The sequence below is a fragment of the Mustelus asterias genome, chromosome 13, assembly GCF_964213995.1.
Source record: "Mustelus asterias chromosome 13, sMusAst1.hap1.1, whole genome shotgun sequence".
Lineage (NCBI taxonomy): Eukaryota > Metazoa > Chordata > Chondrichthyes > Carcharhiniformes > Triakidae > Mustelus > Mustelus asterias.
In genome coordinates, this window is record NC_135813.1 from 94,298,592 (window position 1) to 94,319,388 (window position 20,797).

Consider the following 20,797-nt stretch of genomic DNA (forward strand, 5'->3'; position numbering starts at 1 on the left):
TCCAATCTGTAGGAACTGTTCTCAAATCTATAGCATCTTGGAAGATGACCATCTATACATCCACTACATCCAGGGCGGCATTGTGGCACAGTGATTAGCATTGCTGCCTCACAGCGCTGGCTCCGATTCCCTGCTTGGGTCACTGTGCGGAGTCTGCATGTTCTCTGCGTGCCTGCATGGGTTTCCTTCCACAAGTCCAAAAGACATGCTGGTTAGGTGCAGCGGCAGTGTTAAAATTCTCTTTCAGTGCACCCGAACAGGCTCTGGAGTGTAGCATCTACGGGATTTTCACAGTAACTTCATTGCAGTGTTAATGTAAGCCTACTTGTGACACTAATAAATCAATTTTAAACACTCAAACTAGGGACACTTCCTTAAGTACTCCGGGATGTAGACATTCTGGTCCCGGAGATTTATCAGCCTTCTCACACATCAATTTCCCCTACACCATTTCTTTACAAATCCTGATTTCCTTCAGTTCCCCCCTCTCACTAAAATCTGTGTTCCCCAACATTTCTGGTATCTTATTTGTATCCTCCTTTGTAAAGACAGAACCAAAGTATGTATTTAGTTGGTCAGTCATTTCTTTGTTTCCCATTATAAATTCCCCTGTTTCTGACTGTAAGGGACCAATCTTCAGTCTACTCTTGATGGAAAGGGTTATCAAGTTTGCTATCAAGCGACACTTACTTAGCCATAAGCTGCTCACTCATGCACAGTTTGGGTTCTGCCTGGATCACTCAGCCCCTGACCCTATTGCAGCCTTTATTCAAATATAGACACTGTCACTGCTCTGGGTACCCTGGTTTGACTCACACCATGGTAGATGGTGAAATTTGAATTTCTATAAAAATCTGGAATTAATAGTTGAATGGTGACCATGAAACCATTGTCGATTGTCGATTTTTTGACCAGTCTGCCATATTAAATGCCTTAAGAAAATCCATATAGACAGCATCCACTGCACTACCCTCGTTAAGCCTCCTCGTCACTTCATCAAAGAATCCAATCAAATTTGTAAGGCATGACCTTCCCTTAACAAAGCCACGCTAACTATCCCTGACTAGTCCATACCTTTCTAAATGACAGTTTATCTGATCTCTCAAAATTGATTCTAACAATTTGCCCACCACAGAATTGTTTGGCATTTCCTTCGTACCCTTTTTAAACAATGGAATCACATTTGCATTCCTCCAGTCCTTAGTCACCTCACCTGTGTCCAGTGAAGATTGGAAAGTAATCCTCAACATCTGCTATTTCCTCCCTGACCTCCTTCAACATCATAGGGAAAAATTCATCCGGCCTTGATGACTTGAGCACTTTCAAGGATTCCAACTCCTTTAACACTCTCTCTCTGGTTACGATTATTTGTTCCAATATTTCACACTGCTCCTCTTGGATTACTATATCTGCATCATCAATTTCCTTTGTGAATACAGAGACAAAAAATTCATTTAAAACTCTTCCCATATCCTCTGCATCTTCTCGCAAGTTCCTTTCTTCATATCTGATAGGTCCCACTTTTTCCATAAATATCCTTTTGCTCTTTATATACAGGCAAAATATCTTTGGGTTTTCCTTAATCTTTCTAATATTTTTTCATGCCTCCCCTTTGATTTTTTGTTTTTACTTGATTACTGTACTTTTTATGCTCCTTTAGGCCACCTGCTGTGTTCTTTTTTCTGACCATCATAGGCTTTCTTTTTCTGTTTAATCTTCTCCTGTATTTTTCTAGACAATTGTGGGGGTCTAGATTTGGCAGTACCATTCTTATTTTTAAAGGGGACATTCCTGCTTTATACCCTAAGAAATCATAGAAATCATAGAAACCCTACAGTGCAGAAGGAGGCCATTCGGCCCATCGAGTCTGCACCAACCACAATCCCACCCAGGCCCTACCCCCACATTTTTACCCGCTAATCCCTCTAACCTACGCATCTCAGGACTCTAAGGGGCAATTTTTAACCTGGCCAATCAACCTAACCCGCACATCTTTGGACTGTGGGAGGAAACCGGAGCACCCGGAGGAAACCCACGCAGACACGAGGAGAATGTGCAAACTCCAGTGACCCGAGCCGGGAATCTAACCCGGGACCCTGGAGCTGTGAAGCAGCAGTGCTAACCACTGTGCCACCGTGCCGCCCTAAGGATCTCACTTATTAGTGCTTCCCACTGACTTACCACTGATTTATCCTTGTCCAGTCCAGTCCACCTCAGCCAAATTACTTCTCAGTTTTGTAAACTTTGCTTTCCCCAAGTTTAAAACATTTTAAACTCCTGATTTACCTCTGTCTTTTTCCATAATAGTATTAAATCTAACTGAATTGTGGTCAAAATCCCTGATATGGTCACCCACTGTCACTTCGCCCACTTGTCCATCTTCATTTTCCCAAGACTAAATCCAGAATTGTGTCTCCTCTCATTGGGCTTGTGATGTATTGTTTTAAAAATCCTGGGCAAAGTACATGAATCTTTCACCCCCAATGCCCCTTATATTGTTTGAAACCCACTTGATATTGGGATGGTTAAAGTCTCCTACTGTTATTGCCTCTTCCTACAGGCAGAAATTTGTCTACGTATATGTACTTCTATCTCCCCCTCACTACTTGGGAGTCTGTTGTATACTCCTAGTAGTGTGGTCGCCCCTTCTTTATTCCTAAATTCAACCCATAAAACCTCATTTGTGAAACCCATTTAGTATATCATCCCTTCTCACAACTGTAATTGATTCTTTAACCATAATGCTACCCCCTCCTGTTTTGTCACCCACTCTATCCTACCTGAAAACTCGATATCCACGGATATTGAGCTGCCAGTTTTGCCCCTCCTTTAGCCAGGTTTCCGTTATAGCAACGACATCCTGCTGCCATGTGTCTAACTATGCCCTCAGTTCATGTGCCTTGTTTACAATGCCTCTTGCATTGAAGTATAAAACAGCTCATGCCCATCAATTTCCTTTGCTGGATGCTTTTTAACCCTCATTTCTTTTGTCTTTGAGTCATTGACGACATCACTAACTAATGTTCTACCTCCCGTTTCTTGATCGGTACCTGACCCATCTAAGCCTATCCTTTGGTTCCTATCCGCCTGCCATACTAGCATCAAACCTCCCCAACCTCCTGGAAATCTCTCTCTAACAGTACTGTGGGTATACCTACACCAGATGGACTGCAGCGGTTCCAGAAGGTCGCTCACCACTACCACCTCGAGCAACTGGGGATTAGCAAAAATTAGCAAAAAGCCCACATCCCAATAATGAATTTTTAAAAATAAGGACAAAGTATCTTGACTGGTATCCATAGTGAAATCAGACAAAGTAAACTATATTTTAAAAAAAGGTTTCAACTGTTTATTTCAATTGAGAAGTGTACCAGTAAGTGTTATCCTGAGCTATACATTTTGGGTAAGTTGCACATACAATCACTAGTATCTGTTGAGTAAGCTGATAACCTAGGCAGTGCTAGAGACACAATTGGATACAGTGTTGCTTGGCATGAGCATTGGGGAACAGAATTAGGTTTTCCATTCCTTGGGCAGAGTTTTCCATTCTGGAGACTACGTTTGGTGACAGGTCGGAAAGTTGGCATGATTCCCGCTGGGTGGCGGGAGGACTGAACACATGCGATCTTCCACTTTTCAGCTCATTAGTTATGCATCAGCGAGGGTGTTGGCCAGTCTCGTGGGGGAGCAAGGATTCATCCGCTCCACCATTACCACCTCTAAGAATAAGGGCAGCAGATATATGGGACATGACACCTGGATGTTCCCCTCCAAGCCACTCACCATCCTGGCTTATTTCCATGGTACTGGGTCAAAATCCCGGAACTTCTTCCCTAACAGCACTCTGGGTGTACCTACACCACATGGATTGCAACAATTCAAGAAAGCAGTTCATCACCATCTTCTTAAGGGCAATTGGGGATGGGGAATAAATGCTGGCCTAGCTAGTGATGCCAACAGACCATGAATGAATAAACAAAATACTATAACTTGCGCAGTCTATTTAGTCTTGCCATTGTTCCAGCAAAAAGGCTAAAGTACTCATGCAAATGTGAATATTGAGACCAAATGACCAATGATGTATATTACTCATTTTTTATACTTATCTCAATTTGCCACACTTTGCCTATGGCTAACATATTGGACAGCACTAATTTCGAGCATCAATGTAGATTGTATCTTGCACTATACGGAAGTAGGCTCTTGTAATTTAGTTAGGGTTAGTTAGAGGAAATTCTTAGTCTCTGGATAACAGCTGCTGGTAAGCATTATGTAGAATTTGGGTTTAGGAACAAGAACCTGTACATCCAAGGTGTTATATATACCATTTGGAGTGCAGATGGACAAGCATCTCCTGTTGAAGTGCTGCAGCTCCAATTGATGAAACTACACCTAGAAGCATTTGTCCTCGTTGTAGTCAGAAGGATGTTGGAATTAACTCTCTCATTTTGTACTGAATTATGCTTCTTGCAATGCCATTGATAAGCTCCTCATACCTATTGTCTACTCGTAATTTGTTTAATGACCAATTATTGCAAATTATTAAGTGGGACCTCACCAGGTTAGGTTATGGTCTTTTCAAGGCAAGATATCTAGTGATGGAAAAACAAAACCAGATAATTCTTCTGTTGCACACTTGGTAATTTGTTAACTGATTCAGCCAGATCCACTGGCCGGAGCTTTTGGTTGTCCATGCCAGCAGGATCTTCTGGTCCCACTGACGGTGTGCACCTGCCACGGGTGTCCCGGTGGTGTGGGGTGCAGATGGAGTCGATGGGAAATCCCATTGACAGCGGCAGGACCAGAAGATCCTGCAGTTGGCCAATTGCATGCTGTCTCCCACCATGAAAAAGATGCCACAGGGAGGCCAGAGAACCTCACCCATAGTAACCTGGAGCTACTTTGAAGATTGAGTAGCCAAGTCTGGTTCAAACGTGGGATCTGAAAGTATGATTTGTCATTAGAGCTAGGAATTTCCTACTTACTGTCAGATGACCCTGCAAGTCAGTGCCCTGAGGTGATCCTGATCTGAACATGTCTTTCTTTTTAACAATTATTGTGCTGTATTTAATCACAATTTGACTATCTATGCAATCAGCTATTCTAACATCCAATAGACTAAAATTCCTTAAGTATTGTAATGTAACACCCAAAGCTGCAGTTACCAGCAAACTAAAGTGCAAGTACTGTATAATTTGATTGAAAGTTGCAAAATATCAAATTGTATAGGCATTTTGGAGAATATTGTAAAGCCTGTTTCCATTAGTATTTTTGTAATTGCCTTGGTGTAAAGTTTCATCATTTCAAAGCTGCAATTACTGTGATTATTTTAGTTTTATTTTTGTCTGTAGTAAAGTCATTTCACTTTTAGGAGCATTTTGTACTGATAACTGGACATGGGGCAAGAATTGAAATGGTCCTCTGCCAGTCTGTGCTCAATTACACGCTCCCAGTTTGTTGGAAAGCAAACCACAGAACATTGGCACTACTGAATATTTGATTTCCATATTGGTTCCTGGTGTAGTTTATTTTGGAATGGTGGTGTCTACTTTATAGCATGTATATTGATCCTAGATTTGCAACTATTTTCTCACCATTTTCCAGCTGTGGATACATATCTAGATGTAGATATGTTCTGGACATGCAGAATGAATTTTACTTTGATGGCAAGCTGTGCTTTCAAGTTGTAAGTTGGTACAAATATTCTTGTGCATTCTGCACTACACTTTTGTGTGTTGAATCTAAGTTCCTGACTAATAACTGTTGATCAAAAGTTAATCTAGCTAGATCTATTTCAACCGATTTCTGAGTTGAATTCCAAAGAGGAGTATACTAAAGATGGTGATTAAAAGCTTGGGTGAAAGATGTATGTTTTAAGGGTAGTCTTAAACTCTCCTTCATTTCCCACCCAACTCCCTCCTTTTCAGTAGGGAAATCCAGCATTTTGAGCAGAAATTACAGAAATAAGAGAGATGAGACCATAAAGGGAATTTAATCATGGAGGTGAGAATTTTAGATCCAATGTATTTGAAAATCAGAAAGCTAATGTAGGTCAGTGAAGACAGAGATGATTGGGCAGGTTAAAGGCAGCCAAATTTGGGATGAGCTGAGGTTTAAGGGGTGAAGGAAACTGACCAGAAAATCATTGAAATAGTGAAGGCTGAAGTTAACAAAAGCACAAATTAAGATTTAATTTGCAGATGTATTGAGGTGGTAAATGGGGGCAATGTTATGGAAGTAGGAAGTCTTTGTGATGGAGCTCTCATATGTATATCCATTTTTCATAACTATAAAAAAAAGCATCAGCTGTGTTAAGTTTAACGCACCATCTCTGGTATGGTTTTTATTTTAAAATCTACATAAGGTAGGAAAATGCAAATGCAATTAACCTGAATGAAGTGCAAAAAATATTGACAGATGTCTATGAAAAGCTGTGCATTTCTGTCTCCCACATTCTTTCTTTCTTTCATAAATTTCCTCTTTCAGCAGGTAGCCAAGCAAACTTTAAATCACCATCTAATTATTTTCTACTACATGACCTTATGGATTAAAGCTGCCATAATAAGTGGTATAAAGGCACTACACATAGCAGCACCAAGTCGTGAAAACCAGGAGGTCCCAAGTATGCTTCTGATTCTATGTTGAGTCTGCAGATCTCAACAGAAGCAGCATTTGGGGAGAATTCACCTTGCCAGCTGTTTCAATGGGAGAAAACACCTGCCATTGTTCTTGATCCAGTTTGCTATCCAGTGATTCTTGCAGACAACTGTATGTGTAGACATCAGGCAAAGACAAGATTGAGTATGATTGGCTCTCCATTCAAATATCCTGCTGACGTTGACTCCCTAGGCACTCTTGCACGAGCAAGGTATTTAAAGGATGCTGACATCAACAAGTGTCAGCACATTTGACTTGATTTATTATTGTCCCATGTATTAGTATACAGTGAAAAGTATTGTTTCTTACATTCTATACAGGCAAAGCATATGTTCATAGAGAAGGAAACGAGAGAGTGCAGAATGTAGTGTTACAGTCATAGCTAGGGGTAGAGAAAGATCAAATTAATGCAAGGTAGGTCCATTCCAAAAGTCTGATGGTAGCAGAGAAGAAGCTGTTCTTGAGTCGGTTGGTACATGATCTCAGACTTTCGAAGGTGGAAAAGAGAATGTCCAGGGTGCATGGGGTCCTTAATCATGCTGGCTGCTTTGCCGAGGCAGCGGGAAGTCAATGGATGAGAGCTGGTTTGCGTGATGGATTGGGCTACATTCACAACATTTTGTAGTTTCTTGCGGTCTTGGGCAGAGCAGGAGCCATACCAAGCTGATACAACCAGAAAGAATGCTTTCTATGGTACATCTGTAAAAGTTGGTAAGAGTTGTAGCTGACATGCCAAATTTCCTTAGTCTTCTGAGAAAGTAGAGTGTTGGTGGGCTTTCTTAACTATAGTGTCGGCATGGGGGGACCAGGACAGGTTGATGATCTGGACACCTAAAAGCTTGAAGCTTTAATTTGGAAAGATAAGGTTAACAACTGAATAGAGCAAAGGAATTATTGTAAATAAATAATGACTTTTTTTAGGGGAATATTTTTAGATAGTAAGTATGACTCAGTTCTCCTCAATTACCAGATTTAGAGTAGCTACCAGACGTGATATAATGAACAGAATAATTAACATAAAGAAGGTTTCAGTGAGTTCTGTTTCATTTCACTCACGCATGGAAACTCCTCTAAGCCACTCTAAAAGATGAATCAAACTCTTTCATAATATATATTTTTTAAACTAATAGTACTATGCTATCTACTGCATCCTTCTTGGCTTCTTCCATAAGAATTAGATATTTTGTCTTATAGTTCTTGGTTGACAGTTGACCTACTCCAAGCTCCTCCATGGGTCAGTCTTAAGGTAGCTATCAAGTTGTGTAAACACAGTAGGATTTAATTGTTGAATTGTGCTTTGAGTTTTGAAATTAGGAGCTCATTATAATAGCTGCACACCAACATGCTACTGTATTGTTATTTTGTAAAACTGAGACATGTTTATCTTTGAAACTCCCGTATGTGTCAAAAGGGAGGCACCAGAAATGTGTCTTCAACATTTTTCCTTTGTTCTAATTTGTGTATTGTACTTTGTTTCAGGTGAGTCAGTTACAACCACGCATTCTCCCAGGTATCCTAGTCCAGCTGAACTTGATGCTTATGCCCAGAAGGTGGCTAACAGTCCACTAACAATCAAGATCTTTCCTACAAATATCAGGGTTCCTCAGCATAAGCACCTTAACAGGACTGTAAATGGCTACGACACAACGGGGCAACGCTACAGTCCATACCCTATACACTCTGGAGGATATCAGGGTCTTTTAGCAATTGTGAAGGTGCACAGCAAAAGTGTGGTGAAAAATACAGATGGCAAGAGGACACGGATGTCCCCAGCACAAATCGGAAATGGCAACATCGGACCCTACCTGGTGCCAAGCACTTTAGCGCAGAGTCAATCGTGTAATGGGCAAATAAGTTACCACAGCAGCCAGAAATCTTTGGAGGGACCTGTTCCACCTAATGTAACTGTTGCCACATCTGTTATTCCAATAGGAGGACGTAGCCTGGCTCTGCAACAGTCAAATCTCCCCTCTATTCAAAGCATCATCTACCAGATCAACCAACAATGCCAGGCTCAGGCATCACAACAGGCTTCAGCTGCTGTCTGTCAGGGTACTCTTGTAACCAATCCAAGCCCAGCCACAGTGGCCAGCCGCAATACAGTTAATGGCTTCACTAGCATGATTAATGGAAGTGTGGTGTACACTGGAAATGTTGTACCTGAATGCCGTGGAGGAGCGGAGTTGACAGCTGCTTCAGGTTTAGCCTCTGCAGCAGGGCCTAAACCTGGGGCCTATCCAGATGGAATGGATTATTTACTATGGCAACAGAAACAACAGATCCGTATGTACTCAGGCAGTGGTGGTGGAGGTGTAGTAAGTAAGTCACCAGAGGTTTGTGGTGTTCCACGACCGTACACCTTGGCACCTACTATTGAAAAAGTCCCTTCATCTCCTTTGAACTGTGTGGGCATGCACTGCAACTTTTCAACAGGGCAGTATTTGGCTGCCCCTTGGAACAGCGTACTGGTGACACCAGACAGTGACTGTTATAACCCACAGGACCTCACAAATGGCCACCGCGACCTTGTTCACCCTTCAGATGGGCTCACCAGTGTCTCCAGTAGAACGCTATGTAATACCTCTATCCTCAGCAGTAGTCTGCAGTCACTGGAGTATTTGATTAATGACATTCACCCTCCCTGCATTAAAGAGCAAATGTTGGGTAAAGGATATGAGACTGTGTCAGTACCTCGATTATTGGACCACCAAAATGCTCACATTCGACTACCCGTTTACAGATAGATCAAGAACTGCTGTTTGGAAAAGATAGAATGGTGGTGTTAAATCTTTTATAGATATACACAGAAGCCTCCAGCCTCAATACAGCAGTCAAAGGCAAATGAAATGAAGTGGAGTGTTTAAAATGCCCCAGGGATTACAAGATGCTGGAATGAGCTTGGTTGGACAAAAGTATCGAATCTACTGGTGTTAATGATGAAAGATGGCAATTTTTTTTTAATTACAGTAAAACGGGGATTTGGGACTTGTATTGGACATTGGAGGGCAAGATGCTATCGGAAATGTGCAGAAAGCTTTGCCATGTGTGCTGATGAGTCTGCATGCAGAAAAATTTAATTCTCCAATCCTGCGCTGAATTCTGTGAACATGTGGTCCCAAGATCCTCACCATTGCCGCTTCGTCATTGTCATCTTCATCTTTTAACGTGGTTACAAAAAATGAGCTACTGCCTAAATCCTAGTGGAGAGTCGTTATTGCACTGTATTGGAATAAAGATAAAAGTGAGGACAGTCCAGAATATTATAAAAGAAAGTAACTTGGAAAACTTGAACCTACTTCTTTAATTCTTGTTTGAATTTTTTTAAATTTTGTGTTGGCTGCTAAAACGAAATAACTTTTCCTTTTAAGTTTAGAAAAAAGGTTAAAGTAATTTCACTTGAGGGAATTGATAGTTTTAAAGTTTTTTTTGTAACTATACTATATGCCCACATTTGTGCTAAAATAGCATAGCAAGCAGTGAAAAGATGTAAGGGTTGATGGTATTGATAAATGCACTCAGAAGAATGCGCTACACATTATTGCTGTTATTTCCATACGACTAGAAAACTCATTAGGTGCAAATGAGTTTGTAAGAGCACATTCCTACGAAAGCAGACTGTGTACATACTGGCTTTAAACCTTTTAGGTGAAGTAAAAGCCTGTTGAGCATTGCCGAACACCCTGAGATTGAGTGCTACTTAACTGAAAAACAAACAGTAGTATCTGATGGCAACTGTAAAATTATGGTAGGCCATATAAAATGATTGCAAGCAGCCAAGCTAGCAGCCATACCATCCCTAAGTTAGTATTCATTATAGACACCACTATAATATGACTGAGGACGAGTTTCCTCTCCCACTTTTTCCCCATCCAGTACAAAATAACATTTGCTGCTTCTGGCCCTTTCCAATATTATTCTTCAATCAGTTGCTAAGTTCTGCATGACCAGGGTTTCTGATGACTCAAAGGGTCATTGATACTTTTAAAAGTGAACCCTCCCCACGCTGCTTAGAATTAGCTAGCCACCATTCAGCAGCTACCTTTATAATGACAATGAGGGACATTGGAGCTAACAAATTGGCTTTCATAAGTTCTTCTTTCCAAACATCAATTTTTAATTCCATAATAGAATTGCACTTGTCAAAAACAGTTTTTTGCTTAACCAAAACAAATTACCTAGGTAAATTAGTCAATATCAGCTTGACAGATTGCTGAAAAGGAAAGGTGATTAAAATCGAAAAAATGAAGCACTGTAATAAGCTTTAGCTTGCATTCTCAGTATATATTACCAGAAAATACACAAACTTTATTTTGATTGTTCAACATGTTCTATGATTTAGAAATTTAGATCACCATAAAAATAATATTTTATTTCCTGCATAATTTAATGCCTGGCAAAATTACTTTGGATGAAGGCTGTAATTTAAATTAGTTGTCGCATAATTCATATTGGGTTAAAATGCCTCTAATTGCCAATATTTGCAACAGAAAAAAGGCAAACAAAACAGGGTTTTATTTTGGTTATAAAGCATCTTGACCTACCCCTGAGAAATTTGCACCCTGCAATTTAAAACCTGAGTTATCAAGTGGCCAGATTAGTGCAACTAGTCAAGTGTATTAAATTATCATGATTCAGTTTCAATTTTATGCTGAGCACCAGGCAAGTCTGACATTCCGTTCCGGTTTTCTATCACTCAATCACTAGTCTCTGTTTCTCACCAACATCTTCACACTATTTTGCTGCATTCTTTAACCCAGAGAATGAGGAACAGCAGGCTGCATATTTATCCACATCTGTTTTGTTAATGTCTACTAATTGGCAATGGGAAGGGCTGATCAGAAAGTGAGGTGGATGGTTGTATCATTTCACTTCCTCTTGCCCCCCACCACCACCACAACTTCCCAAATCCTTGTGGATTGGAATATCAACTTTTGCTTGATTCAATCATTATATCCACTGCCTTAGTTATGTTTGGGTGCTGCTATTGTTGAAAGAAAAAAAAGGTATAATCGGCATCTGTAATAAAAAAAATGAAATTTCAGTATAAAAATTTCATCAGACCAGTTTTGCTGACTTGAACATTATTTTTTATTACAGTTGCTGATGGACTTGCTGTGTATTTCCAACATTTTCTGCTTGTATAGTAGCATCCAAAACATCTGTCATAATTCACAATGGGATTTAAATCATACCTTTGTATTCTTTGTTTGTACATGTGGAGTTGTGGCCTTAAAAGGTTCACCCATGTGATGTGATTAATGGTAATTCTCTGGACTCCATTACTTATAATGTGTTATTGCTTTGTAGAATCCACACAAAAATGTATTCATTAATCTTTCCTTTCTATAATTTTGCAGTGATGGGAAAGAAATTACAGTAAAATTTGAAATAACCACAAATGCTCCCCAAGCTTGTGTGCTCTATATAACAGCCTTACTAAACTGATAAAGTTCAGCCAACAAATTTCAAAGCAGTTCAATGCTTAATTTACAATCTAGAAGTCAGGTACTCAATTTGGATGTGTTTATTTGAATTGGCTTGCACATGAATTTGCTGAACAATTCATATGAGAGCACATGCAGCAAATACTTCCAGCGCTTTCAGTAAGTACTGGCTTTTGCAGGCTGTGCTTTTAAGGTCTGTTTGTCCTATTTCTGTTTTTAGATACTGATTGTGTTTTAATTTTATTTCATTAGCTGCTTTTGATATCTGTATATATTCACTAGTTCTGTTTTATCCACTGTACACACATGATTGTGTAGCTAGCCTTGATTTGGGATGAGAGGAAAAATAGAAATGGCAAATATATTTATCTTTAATTGCACAATGGGAGTAATTGTACAGAGACAAAGGAATGTGAGACCAGGAACATTTATGTTCTGGCTTGAGAAAAACTGATGAAAGGAAAGAGTGAGGGTACTTTATTACTATTCATGTGAAAATCGATTGATTCAATACCCAAAAATACTTCAGTCTACAGGTGTATTTAACAAGCATACCTGTCAAGTATATGTGATGGTACACACTGGAAGTGTAATTTAATTATTTTTTGTAGGGAGTCAAAATCCAAATATTTTGTAACCGTTGAACTTGGCAGTCAAAAAATACTAATAGTTGATTCCAGCCTCCATAACGAACAGATTCTGGGATGAATGACCAGGTTAAACTCCTGAAGTAAAGAGACTAACTAGAATGGTCAACTTGTATATTGTCGTTGCATCTCTGGGACCTGACCTGATTTCAGTTACATTGGTTTACAAGTTTTACCACTCCACTGACCATGAGGATCCTGTATGAAATCATTTTTGGACCTAACCTAATTTCTCATGGATATAAGCTTGCTGTTCACATTATTTTGAAATTCAGTTGGTTATGTGGGTGGGGGTATCAAATGCTCCTCTAAGTCTTGGGTTTGGAGTTGCATAAAAGATAGGTTCACTCTGCATCCATTCTGACCTGGGCAAGCTTCATGCTGACCGTGGATGTAAAAGCTGAAGAACACTCTCATTTCTTAATATACATGTCCTAATCTGAATAAAACTTTACACAGATGAGTCAATGCAATGATTATCTTTTGCATCTTTGGCATTTTTCATAATGCTGGCATGAGTGGGTTTCCAAATTGATGTGTCAGTTTGCACTTTACTAGGTGAATATTTGGTGCAGTTTGAAATCATAAAAGTTGTAAAGCAGATTTTTCTTACTCATTATTGACCATCCATTATTCATAATGGTTTTGTTTATGTATGGGATGAATACGTTTTTTGTTTCAAAAGTTTACTTTTGTTTCCTGTAATTCAGATGTGATTAAATACAGAGGAGTTTGTCCAAGAAATGCTAAGCCAGTATTAGGATCAATCTAGAATTAGAGAGAATGGGACAAATTAATTGGACACTATCATTGTTTTGATCAGTTATGCATTTTTACAAGCCTCATCTTTTTCAGTGTTTAGCACAGTGCTAACAAAAGAAAAACGTGTCTCCTCTTACCTAACCCATTAGAGCAAGTATTGCTAGGTGTAAATCCACTATCCAAAAAATAAGTACTCTGCAGTGAAACATTATAAACTCCTTAATCACAAAATATACTGACTTATTAGGACATAGTTTGAAATATCCTCTGCTCTCAACACATTATTTTTCTCCCATGCTGAAACAAACAGGAGCCCACATTGTATCTGAATGTCTCATTTCAAATGTTGGAGAGAATTCAGCAGCATTCTGTCGCTGTCTTGAGTGTCCTGTGTTAACTTGATGGAAAATTCTCCAGAATTAGGATAATCTTTCCTTTCAAGTTTAAAGTTTGTTTATTAGTGTCACAAGTAGGCTTACATTAACACCGCAATGAAGTTACTGTGAAAATCCCCTAGTCACCACACTCCGCGTCTCTTCGGGTACACTGGGGAAGAATTTAGCATGGCCAGTATATTTAACCATTTTTCGGACTTGTGGGAGGCAACTGGAGGAAACCCATGTAGTCACAAGAACATGCAAACTCCACATGCAGTGACCCAAGCCGGAAATTGAACCTGGGTCCCTGGCGCTGTGAGGCAGCAGTGCTAACCACTGTGCCACCGTGCTGCCCTTCACCATTCATCAAGCAAAAAATTTGGGATTGGGTTTTAGACTAAATGCATACTTTCTCTTGAGCTTCTGTTATATCAATGATGTTCATAATGGAGTGATTGAACAGGTTGGGGAGAGGAGTCAAACAGGACCACCTGAATCCTACCACTTGGCATCTATAATCTGTGCAATTCTTTCTTCCATCCAGGGAGGTATATTACTCTACAGTGCAATAAAATGGGTTCAATGATGATGATACGGAGAAGTTTTTAACATTACGGGGATCATAATGATAGCAAGTTGGATCAGGAATTTTAGGTGGCAGTTATCAAAAATGTTCAGAAATTTCTGCAATAAAACTGGTTCTAATTAATTGAAATATGGAATCTCTTAAATCAAGAATGACCCCTGGTGGATGTTTTCTGGTGCTGCCAATTCCATTTATTCAGCAGTACATTTTCTAACATGATTTTTTAACCAGCCCAAGTTAAATCCCCATGATATAGACATATGAACAAGTGGGTAGATCCCGTGACAGAATATGAGTCTGTTTAGCTCCATTGTCATAACATAGTAACCAAAACAAGCTTGTACTGATGCCAAAATTAAACCTCTGCATTTGCCTCACCTTACATCAGAAATGGGAACAAAATATCCAATTTTCTAGTGATGTCAACTCCTACCTCCTAACTGTATTACGAAAGAACTCAAAACTGACTGAATTGACATGTTAAGGGAAAATCCAAATTGTCATTAAGTTGAAGTCTGTTTGACAAGAACTTCGTTCCATAGATGTCAATTTATCGCCAGTGTAGAGCATCATAGTGAATTAATGGATAAAAGCTAGAATTTAAGGCTAAAAGACAACTGAAATTGTCTCCTGATAGACTGATACAGTTACTGCTTGCAAGTAGCTTTGAGGAGGAGATTTAGGAAAGAGGAAGAGCTGAATTCTCCTCCATCTGATAGTTATTCTGCATGGATCATTGATACTAATTGAGCTAATCCAGAATATATTCCGCCCACAATGACCCTATCAACTTTGGAGCAAGCGTATCCTTGCCAAACAATAAGCTGTATGCATTAGGATAATGGTATTAAATTCCAAATAGGATTCTGCTTGGAGCACTCCGTCATTCTGCTTTTCTCCCTCAGCTGTTGAGACACTGCAACATATGGCATGTCATTAGGAAGATTCGCCTAGTGAAAAGCCAGTCTCCCAAACAGATTTTTTTCCAGGTGCTGAGAAGAGGCAAGAGAATAACATCCAAAGAATGGGATTTGTTTTATGTTCACCTCCATTTAAAGCCTTTGAGAAAAGATTTGTACATTGTTGAGGAAAAGGCGTACCCACGTTTATTTTTGCCCTTCGAGAATCACTAATCAAGTTACTAATCAAATTTGCGTCACACCTGGCATATTCCGCACAAGATGTTATATCAAAATTTTCAGTGTTGTCATGGTGAGAATTCAACCTTTATGATCCACGGGGGAGAGAGAGAGGAAGGGCCGTCTCTACAGTCTACCAGAGGACAAATCTAGACAAACAAAAAACCGTAGTCAGTTCTTTCATCATTTAGGAGCAATGTGCACCTGTGGCAAAAATTTCATTATTTTTCTTTGTTGATTGGATGCTGGAATTGAAAAGATTGATGAAACAAAATGACATATTACTGGTCTTTTTATGGGTAAGAAGCACACAAGATAACATTTTAAAAAGATAGAAGGTTCTTCAATTCATAGTTCTTGTAGTTGAATAGGGCCTACTTTGTAGCATCTGCCAAATGCTTAATGTGATTAAGGATGGATAAAGGAATAATTTTGTGCAGAACACGGATGAATGATCAGCAGGAAGAGATGATGTGGTGTGAATTGCCCAATTTATATTGCCAATTTTTAACATATTGGAAGTAATATGCATAGGGTTACAAAAGGTGAATTTCAAAACAAAACAATGGATTTGATAGATTCCTTTTTGAGGCCCAATTAACACTGCGCAAGGACAGAAATAATGAGCTAGATACTATTGTGTTGGCAATTTGTTTTTGCAGGATAAATCTGACATCAAATTGCTAGTATAACAGGCATACGGATTATTTTGCTTCCCCCATACTCCCTAGAGGAAGGATCTGATATTCCTTTTGTTACCAGCTCAAGTTTAACAGCTGAAATAGTTGCAGTCTGAATGAAATTCGGTCAGTCTTTTTACCAGTGTAAGTCAAAGTCCATCCAAGCAAGCAGACCAATTCTGGTAAGTAGATAGATGTATGAATAAAAAAATTATTATCTAAATGGTGAGAGATTGCTGAGCTCTAAGATGCAAAGGGATCTGAGTGTCCTAGTGCATGAATCTCAAAAGGTTAGCGTGCAGGAAGTAATTAGGAAAGGTGATAGAATGTTATCATTTACTGCAAGGGGAATTGAATGCAAAGGTACGGAGGTTATGTTTCAGTTATACAGGGCATTGGTGAGACCACATCTGGAGTACTGTGTACAGTATTGGTCTCATTATTTAAGGAAAGATGCATTGGAAGCAATTCCGAGAAGGTTTGCAAGATTAATATCTGAAATGGGTAGGTTGTTTTGTGAAGAAATGCATCTGCTGGAGTTTAGAAGAGTAAGAGTTGACTTGATTGAGATGACATGACAGGGTGGATGTGGAAAGAATCTAGAACTAGAGGCCACTGTTTAAAATAAGGGGTCACCGACAGAGAGAAGGATAAAAATTCTGTTCTTCAAAAGGTGGTTGAGGCTGGGTCTATGAATGTCTTGAAGGCAGAAGTAGATAGATTCTGGATAAGCAAGGCAGTGAAAGGTTATCAGGATAGGAAGGAATGTGAAGTTGAAATAAAAATTAGAATAGCCATGATCTTATAGAATGGCAGAGCAGACTCAAGAGGCCAAGTGGCCAACTCCTTCTAACTTACTTGTTCGTACATGCAGCTGGGGGAAGTGAGCTGCATATGTCTAGTAGTTTCATCTGAAATTGTGTATCAAGTGCAAAACACAGGCAGATTGAGCAGCATTTAACAAATGGGAGTTTACTCATTCAGAATCATCTTTAAATCATTCTTGAAGTAGTTCCACCTAGTTTCATTAAAAAATCAAATTGTAGACATGGTATCTCAACTTGGAAGCGTTACATGTCATTAAAAATATTGGTTGCAATTTTACCCTTCAGGCTTGAGTGAGTTTAAGCAGAATTCTACTGCTGCTGATATCATCTTGCTTTTTGCAGAGGTTATTCTCTTGGACCATCAGCCCAACTCTCCTCATTTTTGATAGCCTCAACAAATGAGGTTCCAAAAGCTGCAATCTGGCAATCTTACCACCTAGTGTTCCCTTGCTACATTGATATAAATAGGTGATCAGATCTGCTTAGGTAGGCTGAGGGCTACAGTTGACTAGCTTTGAAAAAATTATGCTGAAAATCATTTTAATTTCCATTTGAGCCTCATCCATAACTTCCTATAGCTGGTATACATTTTTGAGGAGGGGCGGGTTGTGAAGGGAGGGAGAAGCAGAAGAAACAAAATAATAATTTCAGACTATTTTTACCAACCGATGGAAAATCTAGCTATTTGACAAAATTTGCTCCCATCTTTGGCCAGTAGGAATGTTGTACATCCTACAGTAACTGTTCCATGATGAGAAGTATTGCTAACAGTTCATGAAATCAAACCTTTTTCTTAGACCAGTAACAACTTACTTTTATATACGCAATGCAATCGATGCAGCAAACTGTCCCAAGGCATTTCACAGGCAAAATGTGAAACTGAGCCATACATTGAGAAATTGGGACAGTTGACCAAAAGGTTGGTCAGAGGTAGGTTTTAAACAAAGTTGTTTTGAGATAGGGAGAGACTTCCAGAGATTGGGTGGGTCCCAGACAGCTAAAGGTAAAGTCATCCTAATGAGATAAAGACGTCAGAAAATTTGATTTCCAATTAAGATCACATAAATAGTGGTTGGATAAAATAATTAGGTTATATTTTCTGGGGCTAATTTACTTGTTGCTGGAACAAGTGCCAGAAAAATATAACTTGGCAAATAGAACTTTGTGAAATCCTAAATTATATTTTCCTACTGACTATACTTCAAAGTGTAACCAAGGAATAGTGATCCTCAAAAAGAGATGCTCATCTGTGATGCAGTCTAGAAAGTTACTCATGCAATGAAAAAGCTCACTTATGCCACAAGATCAAGTATTAAGTGCAGGAAAAGAATAGGGTAAACATATCCTAGTTACTGAGTTTTTTGCGTTCTTAACTGTTAGCGGGTACTTTCCTTCCTGGGTAACTGGTGAGCACAATAATCTCATTATTGAAGCTAGAATATTACCACATTGTACATGAAAACTGAACCAGAAAATTAAAGCAGTATTGGTATAATGCTGACCCATGGTGTTTGAGCATGAGCAAGAAAGATTGAGAAAAGAAGAACTGAAGTAATCTCACTAAAATGGCAATTTTCAGTCATTATGCATGGCAAAAAATAGCTGCTTGAGTGGGTGATGGTTTTCTGTCAGTTCAGAGTTTTTGTTTTTGGAAGGCTGATATACTAGATGTGGTAGAAATTGCATTCAGTTAAAATCTAATCAAAAATAATTTAAGTACCAAATGTAATTTTTAGATTTCTACATTCAGTAGAAATTATGTACATCTCTATAACGTGTTGATCTATATTATCACTGCTTGCCGAAATTGTCATGTTATGCAGCGTGAATGTTATTGGGCATCAATGACACAGCACACTGCCAAGCTGTTGGTGTTCCAAACTGTCGCTATTACAAAAACAAAATCTTGGAGCAAGTGAAATCACCTTTTCACGTAATACATATCTTTCATATTTAAAAGTTGTCATAAGGCAATAATTGATCTTGAGGTTCTGATGATTACAAAATAGTTGAGTTTTTTTCTTGTAGTTCCTTGTCATCCGAACCCCATGATTCATTTCCTGCCATGTAACTGTTCCCAGATATCCCTCATCTATTGTTGTGGAAAGTGCTGATGTAGCTATGTCTTCAAATATTTTTGGAAGAAATAGCAATTAGTTTGACTTCAAGTACAGTGCAATAGTTTTTTTTTAAAATACAAAGGTATAGAACATTTTCTCATTGATATGACTAGCAAAATAAGCTCTACACCGTTGATTACATTTCTATTTTAGTGTCATAGAAATACACATCAGGGAGGGGTTAAATCTTTATATTAGTGAATGGTTACCTCACATTGTGACGTTATAGGTTCAAATCCCAGTGACTTGCTTGATGATTTATTTTAATCTTAGGTAGCTACAGCCCAATGAAATCTGTGGCACAATCTTTTTAGGTAGCTTTCTAAAATGTTCCTTTCCATCCTGTAACTGTTTAATGTTATTTTTCCTTTCATATCTTTTAGATTCGTTTAAAAGAAAAATTAAGAACTTTAGTCAATTTAAACAGAAGCAAAAATGTGATAATGAAAAATTTGGACCTGGCCACCTAGTCAATACGCTCTCAATTTTCACCTGGACTAATTGGGACTTTAAAAAAAAAACTTTCATACGCTTGTTCTAATAAACTGAAGCAAATCTTTTGATTCATATAGGTAGCAAGGTTGTATGCAACATTTAAGTAATTGAAAATTCTTTGTTCCTTGGATAGTTATTCAGTGCTACTGCCCAGCTGTGGGGATGAATGGAGCAACACATTCCATCTAGCCCTAGTTTTATATGTGAAATAAATGGGGAGGGGGGAAACAAGTTCGCAATTACCACCTAAGGTGCACCTTGCTTTTAAAAGCCTGCAGTATTTCCATATTTGTGTTTTAAATATTTTGTAAATGTTTCCTCAGGAAAATAAGGTGTAAAAAAATGTTGGATTATGTGTGTGTGAATGAAGAAAGCTGGTTTCTTTGAAGAAGTGTGACTAAATGCTGTAACTTCTCTAGCCTTGGAACTAACTACTCTGAATGTGCCTATGGTTCCCTCATCCTACACGTATGCTTTCTATCGCTCCTAGATTGAACAGGGCATGGCCCTGTATTGATATTCTGACAACCCTGACAAGTTTGTTTTTATTTTTTGTCGATCTCAGGACTGAAACTTCTTTATTTTATGTAGATGTTTTATTTATTCTGTTTCATTATTTTATTATTGGTTGACATGAAATGAATAAAGCAATTAACATCATGAAGGCTCTTGGTTTTTTTTCCGCCTGCAAGATGTAAAAGCGTACTCCTCAAACCATTTTTCAGTCTAAGTTTTTTTTTAAATTGGCATTAACTTTACCAGGATTTTTCACTCGTTCTCTTTCCATGACTTGCTTTACTTGAGGCTGTGAGGAAATGGTTGAGAAGAGTTTTTGATGTGTCATGATTGTAGAGGTATTTGGGTTAATACTGTATTAGTTTCTGTAACTAACCATATGCTATATAAGTAATTGGCCAGATGCCAAATGGCATTGCAAATCAATCTAGGTTTTGGAGCGCGATTGTCATTTTTGGAGTTAAACTTATCCTCCGCTTTTAAAGCTTCTGCTCAGGTGTAAGAGCAGATGTGCAAAAATTTAGAATTAATTCAACATCAGTAAAAA

At 38.7% G+C, this 20,797-nt stretch overlaps 1 protein-coding gene across 1 annotated transcript in view; it reads left to right on the forward strand.

The window, feature by feature from the left end:
- fam222aa (family with sequence similarity 222 member Aa) overlaps positions 1 to 20,387 on the forward strand; it is a 205,463-nt gene extending 185,076 nt beyond the window's left edge. The window contains exon 3 of the mRNA XM_078227286.1: positions 8,137 to 20,387. Coding sequence (XP_078083412.1) covers positions 8,137 to 9,401 — 1,265 coding nt within the window. The 3' untranslated portion in view covers positions 9,402 to 20,387. The remainder of the gene's footprint in view (positions 1 to 8,136) is intronic.
- Positions 20,388 to 20,797: the final 410 nt, after the last annotated feature.